This window comes from Manduca sexta, chromosome 27, assembly GCF_014839805.1.
Source record: "Manduca sexta isolate Smith_Timp_Sample1 chromosome 27, JHU_Msex_v1.0, whole genome shotgun sequence".
Taxonomy (NCBI): Eukaryota; Metazoa; Arthropoda; class Insecta; order Lepidoptera; family Sphingidae; genus Manduca; species Manduca sexta.
The window spans coordinates 12,131,697-12,153,684 of record NC_051141.1 but is presented as its reverse complement, the minus strand read 5'-3'; the positions used below and the strand labels follow the sequence as shown (position 1 = coordinate 12,153,684).

Sequence of the window (21,988 nt, the reverse complement as noted above, 5' to 3'; positions counted from 1 at the left end):
ATATGTCTCTCAAATTCGAACCTGCAGAGGCATTCGTCACCAAACCTCCGGCGCGGCGGTTAAATTTAAGCGGTATGTCGTTCCGAAAAAAAATTACTTACAATTTTGTGCAGTCAAGAAGACTTTGTCAACGTTAAGCTGTCATTGCCTTCCAGTGACTTTTAAGGTTTGCAATTTTTTTCAAGCTTTCTAAGTTCTCTTATATTTAACGCTACTATGGCACTGTATTATATAAATTTTCATTGATTTTTGGCATAGACCTAATTGGAATAATTTCTAAATACATGCAAAATACTCATTTCTCTCCAATTCATTACTATCCATTTCACGTAAAAATGACCTGGATGGTAATGACCGCTTTTGGAAAGGAATGACTAATTATCAAATTTAAATGAAATTTCAATATTTAATGTAAAGAAAGGGGATATTATCACAGTAGTTATTTTTATTTGTGTATTTTGTAGCATTTTAATACTCGTTTAATTTATATCCGGTATTATATACATATTATAAAACAAATTTCCCAAAGCTGTGTCTGTATTTGATCGATTTTCTTAAAATCTACTTAACGGATTTTTGTACGGTTTTTACTAAAAGATTGTGAAATTCTTCAGGAAGGTTTAGGTTAACAGTACATAACGGTTTTATGTAAATTGACTAAAATATAATGATTACTGTTAAAGAGGTCGCTATATTTACGAGTATGAGTTCCACCCTGGCACCAGTGCTGCAGAAACAGCTAGAAGGATTAACGATGTGTATGGCGCTTGTGTCACAAAAGAAAACACGCTACGTTTTTGGTTCCAACGTTTACGTTCCAGAAATTTCGATCCCTAGAATAAGCCCTCTGGACGGTTAGAAACCAGGTAAATAAGGAATAAAAAGCTATTGTGGAAGCGGATTCATAGCAAAGGATTTCAGAGTAAGCTGCAGGCTTTGGTGTGAGTGATAAAACTGATTTAACCCATTTGAAGTAAATCGGAAAAGTAAAAAAGCTTGATAGGTGGATACTTTATGAATTGAGTGAATCAAACCAGCAAACACGCGCCGAATACTGCGTTACATTGCTTAACCGACACAATAATGAAGAGATTTGAAATCGAATCTTTACCTGTATGTAAAGTGGATCTTCTACGATAATTGTTAGCGTTCGTCACAATGACTGAATACTGGGAAACCAGCCAAATCCTGCCTCAAGCGAAAATAAAATAAAAAAATTACTTGTGTATATCTGGTGAACTAGTGCCGGTGTCGTTAACTACGGCTTTCTAAAATCTGGCCAAACGTTAATGGCAGACATCTATTGTCAGCAACTGCAAATCATGATGGAGGAACTAGCTGCTAAACAAGCGAGGCTGGTCAATCGCTCTAGGCCAATGCTGCTTCAAGACAACGCTAGTATTACTAGGTAAAAGTATTAATAGGTACTGGTTTCCTGCTGATGAATTGTTGGTTTGTCATCGTAATCACAAGGACTAAAATGAAAGTTTCATATGAATGATAAATTAATTTTATTTTATAGATCTAAAATAATATTTACACGTCTTTAAAACATATCCATATAATATTAATCAAAACATTTTAACTTCTTGAGTAAGAGCTCACAGGTTCAGTACAATTTATAGCAAAATCAGTAAAATAAAGGCTGTATTGATTTAAAGTGGAAGCTACACATATCACCCAGACACTAAATCGACATCGCAATCGCAAAATCTCATCTACTCTTTTAACGCGATAACATGGCACAGAGTGACAAGTTACCAAACTATAATTTTGGGCACTACAATGTCGAGACACAAATTCAGTTGGCACTTTGCATAGTAACAGTAATTGTCCAAGGGCAAAATCTTAGATTGACAAAACTTTCATCCTGGTAATTGTTAATATTTTTATATTGTCTCTATCAAAATGCGATTTATTTAAAAGTATTCGTCCAATAGAAGTTATCTGATAATCTATAATTATAAGACCAAAGTCGGGTTAGTTACACCACTTATAACTCAAGAACGGGTGGATTGATTTTAATGGTCTTTTATTTGTTAAATTTGTCTTCGCGGAGCATATGTGGGGTCACCATTGGTGATCACATGGAGAATTACATGGTAAGTAGAAGGATGCTATAGGGATGGTTGAGATTTTTGGACAGTGAGGAATGTATGAAAGACCGCTCATGAAACATATTTATCGAGCAAATATGGATGATACGACTAGAAGGCGACGGAGGACGTACCTTGATCAAATAAAGTCTCCGAAAATGACTGCGTCAATTCGCCGCATCAATTAATAGAAAAAAAGAGCCTATGTAAAATTAATTGGGTGATTTATAAATTTGAAACAGCGAGAAAAAGGCTAATTTCATAAGAAATGTTTTTCAAAAAGACACATGCAATCTATTTATTACTCCCACTTGTGACGCGTGCGCCGTAAATGTATGGAAAGAATACTCAACGCTGTTTGTTCGGGAGAGGCCATTAACACTGCAACTAACTTTTGACTGTGATCGACGATTGTTGATGTCCGGTTTTTAATTGATTATAAACTTCTTGAAACATACTACGCCCTTGTGGTGTCGGGTTGATATGTGCGACTTCATACTAAAATATACACTCAAGTTTAGCCAATTTGTATAGGATAATAAAGGAATTCATTGTTTTTAGTATTATAATTTACATCACCATAGGAGATATTTGATAAGCCCTATTAGATATCAACAATTACCATATGATCTTGCAAGTACAGCCGTTATTGAGACGCGTAAATTCGTCTCAGGAAAATAATTAGTTAAGTAAACAACATCACGATAGAATTTTTCGATACATAATTTAATCATGAATTTTATTCAATCGAATACCACTTACAATTAACGTTAATAAGAGTAGGAGACAAGGTGTTTTTAAAATATTATAAATAACGATTCTAAAACAAATCATTTTACAAGAATTTTGATATTCAAAGGAGATTGTACAACTCGGCCTAATTGTAGAAACGCCGATTTCAGCTTAGCTTAAACACGATCCCCGAAACACTGGATAGTTACTTCATCAATTACTACGTCTACACACACAACGACTTCTTAGCATTAGAATATCATTAAGTGTAAAAAATACATTTAGAATTACAAACTACCGCCAAAAAAACACGTCGTCGACTACTCAAATTTAAACGACGCAATCTTCAATATTTTATAAATATATTGTAGTTACATCAATTTACTCGTACACACTGATTAAATATGGCATTAAGAGAATTTATCGAAACATTTACAATGACATTATAATCTACAAATCTAATTAAACCGGTTCATTTAATACGCAATTTCATCGGATCTGCTTTCGTACAGGTTACTAATAGAGTATACAAATACATAACAAGTGATCCACTGAAGACACCTGAAGGCAAACTAACATACCCCACTCATAGTATAAGTATTATCAGAGCATACTAATTACACGCGCAGTTTTCTTTGGGCTATCATTTTGGGACTGCGGTGTGGGCGAGTCAGTTAAGATCCATGTTCAATGCAGTCATAATGAAGATAATAACTTATGCGGAACCAATCCGAACCTACATCCGCTGCGTAAAACAGTAAACAAGCTTAAACGCAAATAAAACATAGTTCATTGTAGGAATATAAGTAAATACTATCAGATACATGCTATGGATTACAAATTATTAAAAACTTGAGCTTTACAACCGGCGATAAACTGAGGAATCTGCGTGCGCCTTTGCATCACTACGCTACGGGAGGCCAATAGTAGACCACACCGAGTGCCTGATTATACTTGTTTATAAAAGTTATAATTAACGATTTACCTACTGAGGTGTCGCGAACAGCTCTTTAACATAACTGACTGACACAATGTTAAAATACTCTCGACTTCTCTGGATCCGCGCCAGATATTAAATTATGTTTTCATCAATCAATTAACGAGTACACTTTACTACTGGAAGAACCTTATGACAAAAAAACTAAAAATAAGAGCAGTACGACACAATTTATGTACAAAATATTAACACAGGCGCTAAAACAAAATGTATATACATACAGACACTAATAAAATCCTTAGAATGTAATTAAATAAAATTAAACAACATCTGGAGGCTGATCTACAAAACGAATGTATTGAAATTGTAACGGTTTAATTGTACACATCGATTATATAGCTACGGACCTATGGATGCACTAAATTATGGTAATTTAAAAATATATATTACAAATGTTATATACCTACAAACAGCGTATTTTGCGACTAAAACCATTAAGTGATGAGTGCGTTTTACGGAGACCTCTGAGCAAAATGTCATTAAACATTTACTACTGTTAATAATCAAGAGCATTTTATAAGAAACATTTTTGTACCTTGAAAATTCCACTACTTGCTTATCAATGTATATTATTTACTAAACACGTTTGATAAAAATCGTCGATAAAAAGTTTTACAACTGGAGTATTTTGTAAGTCGTTAACTATTAAAAGACGGCCACATATTTCTAAAGATTAATGGTTATTTCTTTTATTTATACACCTTAATTACTTAAGAGTGGAAAATGGATTTAGAGAACGTTTAAACGGGTGTGCACACAGTGTAAATATTTTAATGTTTATTTTAACAAATACCGGATTCAAACATCTTAAATGCTGAACTACATATTTAGCAAAAAATTTCCACGTAAAGTATAATTCATAACATCGATTTCTTATCACTGAAGTACATTTATGCAATATTTAGTACTGGATTTTACAAGGACACAGATCTGAAAAAGTGTAACTATCGCGATAAGTATATTTTTTTAAAACTATTAATCAAATATGTTTTTGGTATACAGCACTTTGCATTGTTTATTCTAATACATTTTCACGAAATACAGCATTAATTTCTCGTAAATCAAAATAAGCAGTTCACAAATTTTAACAAATACATAGAATAAACAAATAATTTGAGTATCAATAAAATGACATGGTCATTAATCTAAAAAGAGATAGTTCATTGGTGTGACGGTGACGCGAACGCTACCAGCGCATCTTACGAGACATACATTGCACAGTTTACAAATCCGGGCGATTGACATGATCTGAGGCAACCGACCCGTTTTTCTTTAGAATAAACTTAAATATATTGTAATACAGGAAATAGCAGCCATGTCACTTATTAAAATCGCACTAACACAATCGGATTAAAAGAAAATACTCAATAATTTGCAGATTTTTTTAGAAATAAATTATAAGACTATGATGCATAACACAAAGCATCGAAGAGCCACAAATTATTCTGGTGCCGTTCTAACTCGAAAAATTTTGAAAAAATATATGAAATGGTATACCTTAAAATACACAATAAATTAGATATTATATGAAGGAGAATTGCAAATATTACAAATTTAATTCATTTAAAATGATATAAATATTATAGATGAGCGATTACGCATTACATTTCATAAAGATAAGCAATACATGGGATAAATAAATTTACCTATGATAAAAAATATTGCATAAGAATAATATACCAGGTATTAAAATTTTTACATTTTATGTCCATTACACACATACGATTTTAACATATTCAGTGCCACCGAAAGATACTGGCGTATTTATAATTATAATGCTATTTTATTCATATAAAATGTTTGCCTTGCTATTACTTTATGCCCGCAATGCACATTAGAGTTATAACACTTTACGCTTGTTTGTGGTACCTTCTGGTGCTTGCGTTCGTGTTGTGCGCCCAAGAATAGTCAGCGACATGGCGTAAAGCATGATCTCGTAAATGTGGATAACAATGAGCGTTATTGGCACAAGGTAATAATATTTAAGGATGTTGTTGACGCGTGTGGCGCAGATGGCACTGAATCAATGGGGAAGGGTGTGCATAGTGGGCAGAAAATGTGTTATTGTATTACTATATTACATAAAATATTACACAAAATTGTACGTTAAAATCTCCGCTGTGAATTATCACAATATATAAGTAAGCTGAGTTGACTAGAAAACTGCACATGAGCTAGTGTAGTGTCAGTGCTGTTAAAATATTTTGATTACGACATTCATGCATTACACGAGTAAAACAGACCCGAGTTTAGATACTGATTCCAATAAATTAACATGCATTAATATTATAAACATAGACATTCAAAAATGGTTTATAAAACTTTCCAAGACCATCCAGCAACGGTAAGCACTCACAGAAGGCACGACGTTTGTTGTTCAGTTACTACGCACTAGCGACCAGTACCGTCGCGTGAACGCTATCCGCTCGACTGAGCACTATCCAATGGACAGGTACTCGATGGACTACAAGTATCTATGTTTCAAATCTGTGCGACACAACGCTGAATACACAGTATAGAAAAGTTATGATTAAATTGACGCATCAATGTTACCCCAAGGCGGGAACCCATCATTATCTAATTACATTAATCCATATTTGAGATAGACAGTAAATAGACAATAGGAGAGCGTTTTACGTCGACTGTCGTCGATGGATGCCACCGAGCGGCGGCCGGCGCGTTCACTGAGTACCGAGGGGCTTCTAACGTGGGCACGTCACAATACGACTGTTCGCTAATTGTCCGATGGGTTTAATAATCACAAAATGGACAGTCACGATGGTCATCCTCGTCTCAGGCGGTGTCAATGTCGCCTACGTTGATGCGGTCCTCGGCGGCAGTCACCGAGAAGCCGAGGATGCGCGAGTCCACCTTCAGCATCTTATTCTTTTTGCTTTTTTTTCCTTTGCCTTTTACTTCTTGGTAGTCGGAACCCGAGTTAGTGCGAGGGTTTACTGCTATTGCAGGCGAGCACAGATCGTCAGAGGGCGTCACCATGCCGACGCGCAGCAACTTGGACCTGCGATAATTTTATGGTAAATATACATGAACCTTTAATTAATTTAAACCTAATTACTGTATATTATAAAAAAAATTAACAGCCTGTTTTTAAAACGGATAAATTTACCTTCGTTCCAGAAACTGACGCGAAAAATCGCTAGATTCTTTTGTTTCACCTAAATAATATTTGACGTAATCTTTCACTTCGTACGGCGACTCGAGGTCCTTTAAGAAACCAATGAAGGTTGGCACTGAAAGTAATATTAAAATAAGCTCACAGATATTGTTCTGTTATAAAGTAAATTATCAACAAAATAGGTGCGTTCACCCGACAGTTCAGACTTTTATTTGGAGGTATAATTTTCGCGCGGCCACGAGCAGCACTAAGTACACTACAAATTGTATTATTGTCACATGACTGCCTTCATACAGAATTTGGTTGTTATTTGATAGGTATATTCACATCATCACTAATTTTTTTTCCAAGATGCAGTAATACTATATTTGTTCCAGATACAAAATGTAACTCACCATCGACCTTGGAGCTCCACGGTGAGAGCACGATCGTGCACCAGTTGTCGAAATCGGCGGCGGGCGACACTTCCTTCTTAGCCAGTACGACAACAGCAGGCTCGACAGTCTTCTGTGGCAGTGGCTTCTTCTTGTTTTTGGGGGCTTCCGTAGGCTTTGGCGTCTCTTGAATCTTTTCAGGCTTTATCGGGTGGTTAGGTAGGGTGTCCCAGAATCCACCTGTAACGGGACCGATAAAATGGTCTTTTTATTCTACCATAGGAAAACAGAACACGGTCAAAACAATTCAAAAATAATTTGACGAGTTTGCTTACAATATTGAGTCTAATAAAACCTTGTAAGTTGTAACAGTATAAAATAAAAAAATAAAATGCTTCATTCATCACGTAGGCGAACATAGTTGCACTTACGATAAATGAAGGTACATGAAAATATTTAGTCGCTTATATAACTAAAGACATTTTACATTAGACATAAAATAAATGAAAGACTATAAAGTAAACAAAGAAGCCAGCTCGGGCTAGCAGGAAAGAAGAAATAAAAAAATATATATTATAATCTTAATAAAGATAAAGGGTCAAGATATACTAACCTTGCCATAGCCACGTCAGTTAAATATATGATCTTTCTATAGATAAACCACACGACTGGCGGACCGCCCGCGCGGTACGAGATAGGTGGGGGGCGGGCGTCTATATACACGTAGTCACTTTGTGCTAAAATAAATTCCGAGACGAGATAGACCTAATAATGTTGACTGTAATCATAAAATAATATCTAATGTACTTTACTTAGTTTCTTCTTTAAATCGCTAGATAATTGATTTTGTCTAGGCTATTTAATAAATTATTTTATTTTAACTTTACTTTTATCTTTATTATGTTATTATTATTTTAATTTATTATAACATATATATATGGATATGATAAAAAACGTGACTTATACCAGAAACATTTATTTAAATATAGACAAAAACACATTATTTAGAAAAACAGAATCGTGTAAATATTCGATACACGACTGATCTTGTATTCATAGTTTAAAGGAAGAATATACATTGTACACCAGTTGTTTGGCTTGCTCGTTTATTTTCTTAGCAAATATCGAAGACTAATGTTGAGCGTCCATCTCGGGAAATATCTTGGGCAGCTTAATATCAAATGCGTTTTCTTTTAAGTGTTCGTAACAACTACACAACTGCGCTGTGCAGGTACCGTGAGCACACTGAGAAATGTCATTTGAGCTCTATGCCCCGCACCCACGCCTTCACCCCCGTAACATCGCCCCCCCAACCTACTTTTAGCCGCGCGGGCGATCCGCCAGTTGTGTGGTTTATCTATAATAGAAAACACAGAGGAAATCAATTAACTTGATTTTTTTTTGAATGTGGGGTCCCCATTGCATTTTATCGGTATATTTAATAATACTAGTTTTGGCCCACGTAAAATAGTTTTCCAGGTTAAAAGTATATTTTCCCAGGATTTTAGAATATATTTTTTAGAACTTTATAAGAGGAATAAATCCGTTCTACTTGACTGCCGCGTAATTTTAACCGCTTACGCAACGGACATAACGGACGTTTTCTAAAGATTTTTTTCCGTTTTAGCGACATTTTTCATTGATATTTCGCTCCTATAGGCCATAGCGTGATGTTAAATATCCTATAGTCTTCCCCGATAAATGGGCTATTCAACACAAAAATATTTACAAACCAGTAAATTTTTAAGATTTAGCGCGTCCAAACAAAAGAACGAACTCTTCAGCTTTATAATATAACTAGCTTTTGCCCGCGGCTCCGCCCGCGTTATAAAGTTTTTCAGGCTAAAGTTTTCCGTTATAAAAGTAGTAGTTTCCCGGGAGCCTATGTTCTTCCCAGGGTCTCAAACTGTCTCCATACCAAATTTCATCTTAATACGTTGGGTAGTTTTTGAGTTTAACACGTTCAGGCAGACAGATGCAGCGGGGGACTTTTGTTTTATAATATATTTTTTAGAACTTTTTAAGAGGAATAATCCCGTTATACATCATTGTTGCATAACTTTAACCGTTTACGCAGCGCACGCAACGGAAGCTCTCAAAACTAATAATTTTTCCCCGTTTTTGCAACATGTTTCATTACTGCTCCGCTCCGATTGGTCATAGCGTGATGATATATAGCCTATAGCACTACACTAATAAAGAGCTATCCAACACAAAAAGAATTTTTCAGTTCGAACCGGTAGTTCCTGAGATTAGTCATTACTGCTCCGCTCCTATTGGTCATAGCGTGATGATATATAGCCTATAGCACTCCACGAATAAAGGGCTATCCAACACAAAAAGAATTTTTCAGTTTGGACCGGTAGTTCCTGAGATTAGCCATTACTGCTCCGCTCCTATTGGGTATAGCGTGATGATATATAGCCTATAGCACTCCACGAACAAAGGGCTATCCAACGCAAAAAGAATTTTTCAATTTGGACTGGTAGTTCCTGAGATTAGCGCGTTCAAACAAACAAACAAACAAACAAACAAACAAACAAACAAACAAACTCTTCAGCTTTATATAATAGTACTAGCTTTTGCCCGCGGCTCCGCCCGCGTTATAAAGTTTTTCGGGCTAAAGTTTTCCGTTATAAAAGTCACGCTATATATTTTCCCGGAAGCCTATTTTCTTCCCAAGGTCTCAAACTGTCTCCATACCAAATTTTATCCTAATACGTTGGGTAGTTTTTGAGTTTAACACGTTCGGGCAGACCGATGCAGCGGGGGACTTTATTTTATGATATATTTTTGTAGAACTTTTTAAGAGGAACAATCCCGTCATACATTATTCTTGCATAACTTTAACCGTTTACGCAGCGCACGCAACAGAAGCTCTCAAAAATAATAAATTGTCCCCGTTTTTGCATCATGTTTCATTACTGCTCCGCTCCTATTGGTCATAGCGTGACGATATATAACCTATAGCACTCCAGAAACAAAGGGCTATCCAACACAAAAATATTTTTTCAGTTCGAACCGGTAGTTCCTGAGATTAGCGATTACTGCTCCGCTCCTATTGGGCATAGCGTGATGATATATATTGTCTATAGCATTCCAGGAACAAAGGGCTATCCAACACAAAAAGAATTATTCAGTTCAAACTCCTAGTTTCTGAGATTAGGCATTACTGCTCTGCTCCTATTGGTCATAGCGTAATGATATATAGCCTATAGCACTTCACGAACAAAAGGCTATCCAATACAAAATGAATTTTTTAGTTCGAACCGGTAGTTCCTGAGATTAGGCATTACTGCTCTGCTCCTATTGGTCATAGCGTGATGATATATAGCCTATAGCACTTCACGAACAAAAGGCTATCCAATACAAAATGAATTTTTTAGTTCGAACCGGTAGTTCCTGAGATTAGCCATTACTGCTCTGCTCCTATTGGGTATAGCGTGATGATATATAGCCTATAGCACTCCACGAACAAAAGGCTATCCAACGCAAAAGAATTTTTCAGTTTGGACCGGTAGTTCCTGAGATTAGCCATTACTGCTCCGCTCCTATTGGGTATAGCGTGATGATATATAGCCTATAGCACTCCACGAACAAAGGGCTATCCAACGCAAAAATAATTTTTCAGTTCGGACCAGTAGTTCCTGAGATTAGGTATTACTGCTCCGCTCCTATTGGGTATAGCGTGATGATATATAGCCTATAGCACTCCACGAACATAGGGCTATCCAACGCAAAAAGAATTTTTCAGTTTGGACCGGTAGTTCCTGAGATTAGCGCGTTCAAACAAACAAACAAACAAACAAACAAACAAACAAACAAACAAACTCTTCAGCTTTATATAATAGTATAGATAGATACAGGGTGGGCCATGAATTAGTTTATATTCAAATCTTATTTCGCGCGCGAACACAAGCGTTGCGGGGCGCGGGGAATGGTCCAATTACAAGCTCGTTTCTCAGAAATTTAGTCGCAATGGGTAGTAGCAACGCGCCTTTTGCGTAAAACAATTTTATTTAAATAATAGTTCGCCCATTTTTGTGAGACGCATGTTTCGTGTTGAGTACGATTTACAGGACTTAAACCAGTGTCTAAGTGCAGTTTTAATAAAGAAATGGGTAAAGAAGTTCGAGGCGACGGGTTCGACACTAAATGTAAAACAAACTGGCGGCCCGCGGATTTCACGGAGTGAAGAGAACATGCAGAAAGTTTCCGCTTCAGTTCGTAGCGATCCAAATCTATCGACGCGCAAATGTTCGGCTGAATTAAGAATATCACGCACATCTTTACGCCGTATTTTAAAATTTGATTTAAAATTACACCCATATAGGCTACAGTTAGTGCAGGAATTAAAGCCTAACGATTTAAATTTACGCATGTCGTATGTCAAAACAATGTTGAATCGCTTCAGCAGCTTTGATAACATCTTGTTTTCTGACGAAGCCCATTTCCACCTCAACGGGCACGTTAATAAACAAAACTGCAGATATTGGAGTAGCGAAAATCCTAAATCTAAACATGAAAGGCCCCTTCATTCACTAAAAGTAAGTGTGAGGGGCGCAATTTCAACTAGAGGAATCATTGGGCCCTATTTCTTTGAAGATTGTCGAGGTCGCACAGTCACTGTTAATTCTACCGAGTATGTGAGAATGTTACGAGAGTTTCTAGCACCACAACTCCAGGAATTTGTTGGCTACAATCAGAATTCGTGGTTGCAAAAAGATGGAGCCACTAACGAGTCCCTACCAGTAGTTAAGAAAATGTTCCCGGAAAAGGTAATGTCTAAGAGAGGTGACATCCCGTGGCCACCCAGGAGTCCTGATTTATCACCAGCGGATTTCTTTTTATGGGCATATTTGAAGAATCGTGTCTAGAACCATAAGCCAAAGACACTGTCACAATTAAAAGCAAAGATTAGAGAAGAGATGTCTGCCACCTCACGGTCGCTTTGCCGAAGAGTTTTTGAAAATCTCCGTTCTCATTTAGAAGAATGCCAAAGCCGAGACGGCGGCTACGGCTTATTTAGATGACATTATTTTTAAAATATAGATTCCCACAAATTGGATTTTTTGTTAATAATCGTTAATATTTTTCAAAATAAGTCATGTAGTTTTTTTTATATTTATTGTTTAAATGTAAACTAAATCATGGCGCGCCGTGTAGTATAGATTTAGGATATTATGGGATTAAATATGTTCGATTCTTAGAGTTCTGATATTATAGAAAACAGCAAAATAGAGAAATATATATATATATATATATATATTTAGATACAACATATAACAGCAAAATAGAGAAATATATATATATATTTCTCTATTTTGCTGTTTTCTATAATATCAGAACTCTAAGAATCGAACATATTTAATCCCATTATATCCTAAATCTATACTACACGGCGCGCCATGATTTAGTTTACATTATTATTATATTAGTTTACATATATATATATATATATATATATATATATATATATATATATATAATAAAAACCCAATTATCCATATGCAAACATTATACAAATTACGACAACAATCTAGTGAAATTATGACGGCAACCTTTTCATACAAAAATTACCTATTTAAGGTATAATTAGGGACTTACCTCCGCTTCCTCCGTTATGAGAGGTGCCCCACGGCGTATTGTTGAGAGGCAGTGGCGGGGGCGCCTGAGCTTCTTCAAGAATTTGGGCGGCTACGGCTGCCGCGGCCGCTGCAGCCACCGCTGCCTGTTTCCTTGCTTCAGCCTGCGAACAATACCATTAATTCTTTCATGTTATAGTATATTCATTTAAGCACAAATTTGCATGGTAACAAATCCAAACCAATAAATCCTTTTTCTTTGGATTAAATGGTGCATACCTGAATTTCCGCTAAGCTTTGTCCTGGAGTAGCTGCGGGGATATTCTTCTTTTTCGCCCATCCCAAGCCAGCTTGCATCTCCTGTGTACAAATGAATAAAATGCAAACGAACACTAGAAGAGTATGCAACGTGGTTTTATAGGGTTTACCATATCAACAAAGTATTAGAACCTGTTCTCTAGCCAATGCGGCGGCCTGCTGCTGCGCTATAATCTGCATCATCTGCTGCTGCTCCCTCATCTGCTCCACTTTCTTCTCCCTCTCGAGGCGCTGGATCTCGGCGAGCGTGAGGCCATCCATGTTCATCGCCTGCATGGCCTGGTTATTGACGGCCGACCACGGCGCCCTCTTAATCGCAGATTCCACCGCCTGTCTCTGTTGCTGCAGCTGCATTTCCTGCACGCCACCGAGACACCAGTTTGACAAGCGCCTTCAACACATCGATTATCAGAATTATCCTAACTTATTGTAGCCTATATTAATTGAGCTATATACGAAGTTAGACGCCGTATTACAAAAATGTTACATCCACAAAATAAAACATAAGAAGGAGAAAGCCTTAAATACATTTCACCTTAAACATAGCATTTAATAAAAATAAAGTTTTATTGGCAAAACTTTATTAGATAAACCTGTTGCTTTTTGATGCTATCGGCTTGCTTTTTCTTTTTCTCTTCGTCAGCTGCTAGTTTCTCTTCCTCGCGCCTGTTACAGAAATTGTGTGTCAAAACGTATAACAAAGAATCAGTTAAAGAATCTTCGCCTACAATTACTACAGAAAAATAAATAGAAAAAGAACTGCTTAAAATAATCCAAGAAATCGCATCGCGCTAGTAATATAATTATTACAATTATTTACATAAAAAAAAGCTTGAATTATTTTTTTGCTAGCTTTGTTCTTGTTCCTATTATTAATACTTGGTTTAAAAAAACTGACCTCTTACGCTCCGCCTCCTCCGCCATTTTTATTTCCTCAGCTTTCTTTTTACTTTCCTTTGTGGCAGTTTTTTCCGAACCTTTAACTAGTGTGAAACCCTCCTTGATCCATTCCTGCAAGTCCATCACAGTATATTTATAATATTCGCGAAATGTGTAAATCAAAAACGTTATTATATATTAATACCTTCTTTTCCTTTTCTAATTCTTTTTTGCTGGACTTTTCCTCTTTTTTATTCTTTGAAGGCGAAGGTTCCGCTGAACGCTTTAGCTGGAAAAATTCATTAATTTAAGGCATGTGAGAAAAATAGATAATATGTTAAGGCAAATTAATTAAAAATTTAAGTATGCCAAAAATTATGTGCAATGTTCATGATATTGTCTTTAACCGCTTATGTATTATTCTAATTTATGCACTATTTTTTTAACTATAATGGGGTTCCTAGAAACTGCATCAGTCATATATTCAATATTCATTGATTGATTCATAATAAATAATTCTAATATCTTCCAAGACTATTAAATATGATACTTGTTGGGTGAATTTGCCAAAACGCGCTGAACATTATGTAAATAACAAACGAACACATAAAAAGAGAAACAAAGTTTCTCGGTATGACAGAGAACAAATACATTAAAGTGATTTCAATATTATACCTCCATCTTTTTATCTTCTTCTTTGTCCTTTTCCTTTTCTTTTTCCTTCTCTTTTTCCTTTTCTTTTTCCTTGTTCTTGGGCTCCGCCGTTTCATCTTTTTTCTCATCTCTAGTTTTTTTACCCTTACTCTTTGAGGGAGCGTCTTTGCTTTTAGCTGTCTTTTCATTGTCACCTTTAGCTTGTTTACTAGACTTATTTTCAGCCGACTTCGCCGCTGTGGGTTGCGGCTTTGTCTCGACAGGCGTTGGTTCAGGCTTAACAGGTTTAGGTGGTTCCGGTTTGGGCTAAAGTCATAAATTAAAACATGAGTAGTTTGTCAAGAAATATAACAAAAAAATAACTTTTTCATCACATCCCTTGTTACGAATTATTGACACCCAACAGTTCAAACATATTTTAAAAATACATTTGCTAGCAATAAGCTTCCAGTGGAATTCGCTATAGGCATTTTTCGCGCATTAGTTTTTTTTATATATATGTAGGACCGTGCACGACGAACGCTCTGGCGTATGGTGGCGCAATCTTAATCTTTTACCATATTAATACTTGGTATTGTTGTAAAATATTCACATGAAAAGAAATTAAAAATAACATTTGATATATTGAAAATATATTGTCGTACGCCTATGTTCTAACTCAGATGCACTGACACATAAAAATAAACAAATCTTATGGTGTCAATTTCTATAACGTTTTCCGGAATAGTCCCTGCTTACATCCCAAGGTTATGGCTATGTGAATAAGTGACAAATTAACAAACCTTAAATAAATATGTGTATATATATATATGTGTTCGCTGTTATATATAGCCTCAATTTTGCCTCAATAACATCCAAATAACTGGTTTCTATCGAAAAAAAAAAACATGTTCTGGCTACGCTACCATTATTAATAATCGGCCGGAACCTATGTTTTATAACTTTTGTCTAAATATTATAACTAATTATAATAGATGAGAAAACTTTATTTTATTTATAAACACTAGGGTTGCCAACCGTACTATAAAACATAGTATTGTACTATATTTTGGATCTGCATACAATATACTTTTGAAGAAATATACAGTACGTAGAAATACTATATTTTCAACACCTCAATATAATAAACAAATCGTTCATTTAAATATATATATATACACACATATATAGGGATGTTATAGATATGAAATTTCGGATATGGATACGGATATCCATATAGGAATAAAATTATATCGGTTTCGGATACGGTTACGGATATGAATGTATTTCGGATTACCCGTTAGTTTCGGATAGTTTCGGTTACGGATATTAGATTAAAGTAAAATAAAAATATTATGTAGTACAGTAGAGCGACTATTACTAACTATCGTTCGTCGTCATCGTCGATTATTAATTATCGATGAACTAATTGGGGGACATGGGTGTTCGGAAAACCTCTGTGTTTTAATTAGAGATGAAGTTTCAGTGAAGTAGTTCCACCTCCTCTGCGTGAAAAGTTTTTGTCACACTGTTGCAAAAATACCTTCAACTTAATACATAAATGTTAAAATTAAAGTATTTTACGCATTTTGTCCTTATAAATCAATTTAGTACGTAACACACCACTATTCCTTCACTTTATTAAATAAGTACCTACTCCTAAATAAAAAAAAAATACTATTTATGAATGAGGTTATATTATGACTAAAAATTACAAACAAACTACATATACAAGATGTCGTGTGAGCGGTGAAACAGAAACCTGTCGAAACATATTATCCGTAACTTATTGGAAACCTTTTTAACGGATACGGTTACGGCTATGGATATATTTTTATTTCGGATATCCGATAGTTTCGGTCACGGTTACGGAGCTCCATAACATACCTGATATATACACGCTCCTGTACATTAACTTTTGAATGATGAGATAACGTGTATCTGAGCTATACAATATATATTTCTCTATATTTTGCTTTTTCCATAATTTATACTTTTATACCTTGTTTTGAAAAATACTATATTTTACCAAAGAATTGTTGGCAACCCTAATAAACACTATGGGTCTTGCGTCGGTTTTGTACTGCCATGTATGTACAGTACGTTCACTTCTCTTATATAATATTTATTCTGTCAAAACAAGATCGTTCTTCTATATTTTCGCTTTGCACTATTAAAATACCTCTGTTTTATCTCAATATATACATATTTTACGCGAGAAAAAAAATTAAATAGCCCCGACTATTCGCAAAGGAAATTTATCAAAGCTCATTTTTTTTACTAGTGGTCCTATTCTTATTAATTGTCACTGCTGCATGAAATGTATATGATATGAACACATTTACCTCTTCCGGGGTTTCTTTTTCATCGCTGACAATCGGAGATACCGGCGCGGGGGGCGGCACTACCGTATCTTTTGGCATAAGCTTTTGCAGCTCCTGAAGGTTAGGTGTTGCGTTCACGACAGGAGCGAAATTGTCATCGGGCTTATTTGTAGCCGGTGCCATTGCTGCCTGGTCAGTTATAAATGGCAGTGTTTGTTGCGACTCCATATTTTGATTTGCCCTAAGCTGGGCTAGGATTTGATCCTCAGTCTTCATCTCTTTGGCTATTTCTTCAGGGAGCAGAGAGTTTGAAGCGATGGCGGACGGCTGTAAATTATAGGTCAAAGCATTTTTTAGACATGTCAATATTTATTCATAATATTTCCAACATCAATTTGTAAAATACACAGCTATACATAACAGTTTAAGCTCAACGATATCATATATTTTGTCCTGCGTGAACATTTTTACGTATGTGTATTAACAAAATAAAATCCATTTATTGTTTTCTCATATTTGTGTAAAAATAAATATATACTACATACATAACCTGTGGCATCAGTACTTTCAATAATATAACTTTCAATTTTGAACGCCCAGTATCAAGTAAATTCAATTACGTTTTTAAAAATATATTATTATCACCTACGAATTAATATTTTACATATTGAAAAAACTAAACACCAATGTCGACATTCATGCTATTATAAACAATATTAATTAACTGTTAGTCCGGTCAAGTTAGAGCACCCAAGTTTGCAATAATTCGCATAAAGCTGAAAATTTACATGAACGTTAACGAATACCATTATAAACAATATGGGCATATCACGTGAAACGGACAGTAAAAAAAATGATATGATTCTGGACTTCGTTAATAATTTTGTAAATTGAATTTCTGTGGCACCTCAATAAATAAACAGCCGAGTTACGCATTAATGCGACTTCAAATTGTAAAAATTTTATGAACGGATTTTTCGATATAAGATTAATATACTTAGTCTGGCCATAAATACTGTTACACTTAATTATAAAAAAATATTACATTTGAATTTCGAATCTGTCATTTTTATACGATTGTTCATTGTGTTTTCTCATTTTGGCGCCAATACATTGTAAAATATTTTGCGATATTAAAATGGTGTGGGGTGATAAAGAGAACCGAATCGCTGTGATAGCATTACACAAAGTAGGTATGGAGCCAAATGCAATTTTTAAAACTCTCCATACACTTGGTATTAGTAAAATGTTTGTGTACCGGGCTATTAATAGGTACAATGAGACCTCCTCTGTTTGTGACAGAAAAGATCTGGCCGTCCACGTAGTGTTCGTACGAAAAAGGTGGTCAAAGCAGTAAGGGAAAGAATTCGAAGAAATCCTGTCCGAAAGCAAAAGATTTTATCTCGGGAAATGAAGATAGCACCTAGAACCATGTCGCGTATTTTAAAAGATGACTTAGGACTTGCAGCCTATAAGAGACGCACTGGCCATTTCTTAACTGATAATTTAAAGAAGAATAGGGTGGTAAAATCGAAACAACTACTGAAGCGGTACGCAAAGGGAGGTCACAGAAAAATTTTGTTTACGGATGAGAAAATTTTTACAATTGAGCAACATTTTAACAAACAAAATGACCGTATTTATGCTCAAAGCTCTAAGGAAGCTTCCCAATTAGTCGACAGAGTGCAACGTGGACATTATCCGACTTCAGTGATGGTTTGGTGGGGTGTTAGCTATGAAGGAGTGACTGAGCCATATTTTTGTGAAAAAAGGTATCAAAACATCGGCACAAGTGTATCAAGATACCATTCTTGAGAAGGTAGTTAAGCCCCTTAACATCACCATGTTCAATAACCAAGTATGGTCCTTCCAGCAAGACTCGGCGCCGGGTCATAAAGCTCGGTCCACGCAGTCTTGGTTGGAATCGAACGTTTCGGACTTCATCAGAGCTGAAGACTGGCCGTCGTCTAGTCCCGATCTTAATCCGCTGGATTATGATTTGTGGTCAGTTTTAGAGAGTACAGCTTGCTCTAAACGCCATGATAATTTGGAGTCCCTAAAACAATCTATACGATTGGCAGTGAAGAATTTTCCCATGGAAAGAGTGCGTGCTTCTATTGATAACTGGCCTCATCGTTTAAAGGACTGTATTGCAGCCAATGGAGACCACTTCGAATAAGCTTTTTATATTTTTAATTGTTTTATATTTATGTATTAAACTGACACACTGTAAAAGTAATAAATGTTATTTGCAGTTAACAATTTTCTTTTTCTTTATTACAATATTTATGGCAAGACTAGGTATATCTATTAGTGCTAATGCACTGAACCAGAAATTTATCATCACGCGACCTCACGCTAAAAGAGGTAATGTGATGGTCTTGACGGGAATCACAAATGACTGATAACCTGTGCAAGACTGCAATTGCCTCCAAGTAGAGCAATTCCTGTATGTTGCCGTTACAAATTCTGTCAAAAGCAGCTTTAACGAAAACTGCAGTTTATAATCGTTTCAAAGGAGGGGTACATCACAAATACTTTTTTGCAATCGCGATTTGAGAACACCGTCACCATTTTAGGAACAGAAAAGTTTCACACTTTTGTGCATCCGAAGGCGCAATTGTAAAACATACAAGTTATACCACGAACTCTAAAGTAGAAAAAATTACAAAATAAATAATGCTAATTGTTACTACTTCATTGTAATATTCTATTCTTCGGATCGATAATTATCAAAACGAAATTTAATTTACTTGTGTAACGCGAACGTAAGTTACGTACATCTAAACCCGGCTTATAGCATTGTCCAAACCGAGTGTATGCACCGTGTCTCGTTTTACCGTCCGTTACACCGTACCGTCCCCTCCGTCCCGACACTCTCCCGCTAGCGTCCGGCGACTACACTCGAGAACGAGACACGCGCGCGCGCCTATGTTATATGGACAACTTCATTGTAATAGCCCGTTCTATGTTGTTCGTGTAATATATGGTTGGTCTCCGAACTCCGTGTTCTAATTAACACCCTAACACCCAACATAAAGTACTCCAGCATTACACTTCTTTGATTACTATAAATTAATAATGCTGACGACACAATTATTCAATAACTAGTTGACCCGACAGACGTTTCACGTCTTAACTATGAATTTGCAGCGCGCATTCTGTCAATTGCTGACAGTTATTTCAAACAATTCACAGTTATATAAAATTAATATTTACGTTAAGTTTTCTTAATTTTTTTAATTTTCCGCGCAATTTTTAAAATTTTTTCTTTCATAAGAACCTTCTCCTGACAATAACAAACACAACAAAAAAAAAAATGGTGAAATCGGTCCAACCGTTCACGCGTGATGGTGAGACCAAGGGAAATAGGGATTCATTTTATATAGATAGAAGATAGATAATTATTGATAATGTTTATTGAACCATCTTCCATTAGTTTTTTTTTTTACGAGCTAACGGCCCGCCTGATGGTAAGCGGCCACCGCAGCTCATGGACTCGGCGATGCCAGGGACACAGACAAGTCGCTGCCTACCGTAAGGACAATACTCTTATTAAGCCTCGTTTGAAGAAGGACAAGTCATAGTGCTCAGGTAACACCGACACAGTTAGTTCATTCCAGAGCTCACACGTATGTACATGGTAAAGAAAAACGCCGGAACCGTTCCTTTCGGGAACGGTACGTCTCCAGGCGGTAGGAATGAACTCTACTGTGGTGACAAGTGGTGCGATAGTATAAATGTGACGATGGTACCATCTTAAACAATACCTCGGAGCACTCCCCGTGGAACAAACGATAGAACACACAGAGAGACCCAAAATCTCTCCGCAGTCCTAACGGCTCCAGTTTGTCCGTGAGGTTGGCATCATCAATGATTTGAACTGCTGGGCGCTGTAAAGAGTTAAGTAGAACGAGCTGTATTAGTTAAGGTATAAATCGCACGACGGCCACCACTCTAAGAAACCGTCCATTGCAGTGCGCTTTGGGGCACCTTTGTAATTCGGCTCATCTATCTTCGAAACGAATCGAGATACTTACCCCTTTAAAATTTCTTAAATCATATTTATATACTACAAGGTATGTTTTCAGATAAATAAAAAAAAGGATTCGAATGTAAAAAAAAAACTAGTTCTCAACATTAACTTCCGGTTTGCAATACGAAAAAAGTTACAATTTCAATTTTAATAAATATAAAAGAGAAACAATTGGATAATATCTCTAATGAACACTGTTTATTTTTTGTTCCATCAATTTGGATAAGTTCATAATTAGCTATAAAAAATATGTTCTACAGAATTTTACAATTCTCTGAAATGTACTAATGCGTACGTAGGGGGCCTGTTTTTTTTAAGTTGATTTTCTCTAGATGATAACCGCTAATCACACAGAGCTACGCTTTTATTTATAATATGCGTCCAACGATGTATATAGCCGGCGAGGTCGTAGATATGTTGGAGAACACAACGTTTCTTGAAGAATCGCCTCTCCCAAAATGTTCGATTTTTAGAAAAAATTGTAAGATTGTTTTAATAGAAAATTACATGTTTGAAATTTTTATCTGACGTATTTTAGATTAAACTTACCGTTTAGCTGAAAATTTCAAATAACGCATGTTTTCGAACTTTGACCTTGAATATTTTTTTAGCATACGTGAGATCGATGGGGACTTCCACATATTGTTTATGGCGTCCCTAACGTTCATTTTAATTTTCTTCTGTTATATGCGAATTTTTGCAGGTTACCACATTCTTCAAGCTAACTTGACCAGACTATGTAATACAAACGTAAGGTGCTTGATACTGTGCGTTTTCATTTATTATAAAAAAGCGTTGATGTTATATGAAAAAAAAAGCAAAATATAGATTGTATCTGCATGGGTTATAATATTTAGAAAAAAATTAAACATAATACT

General features: G+C 35.7%; 1 protein-coding gene across 3 annotated transcripts in view; it reads right to left on the bottom strand.

Moving 5' to 3' along the window:
* Positions 1–1,494: 1,494 nt before the first annotated feature.
* The window catches only part of LOC115445030 (GRB10-interacting GYF protein 2), a 61,973-nt gene continuing 41,479 nt past the window's right edge, over positions 1,495–21,988 (bottom strand). For 2 of the 3 annotated variants that reach the window (XM_030171101.2, XM_030171102.2), the window contains 11 exons: positions 17,096–17,401; positions 14,793–15,077; positions 14,323–14,406; positions 14,137–14,249; positions 13,832–13,904; positions 13,371–13,595; positions 13,200–13,280; positions 12,943–13,084; positions 7,357–7,575; positions 6,953–7,076; positions 2,802–6,844 (listed from right to left, as the gene is read on the bottom strand). In XM_030171101.2, coding sequence (XP_030026961.2) covers positions 6,619–6,844; positions 6,953–7,076; positions 7,357–7,575; positions 12,943–13,084; positions 13,200–13,280; positions 13,371–13,595; positions 13,832–13,904; positions 14,137–14,249; positions 14,323–14,406; positions 14,793–15,077; positions 17,096–17,401 — 1,878 coding nt within the window. In that variant the 3' untranslated portion in view covers positions 2,802–6,618. Of the gene's footprint in view, positions 6,845–6,952; positions 7,077–7,356; positions 7,576–12,942; positions 13,085–13,199; positions 13,281–13,370; positions 13,596–13,831; positions 13,905–14,136; positions 14,250–14,322; positions 14,407–14,792; positions 15,078–17,095; positions 17,402–21,988 lie in introns of all 3 variants that reach the window. The other variant, XM_030171103.2, reaches the window with a different exon arrangement.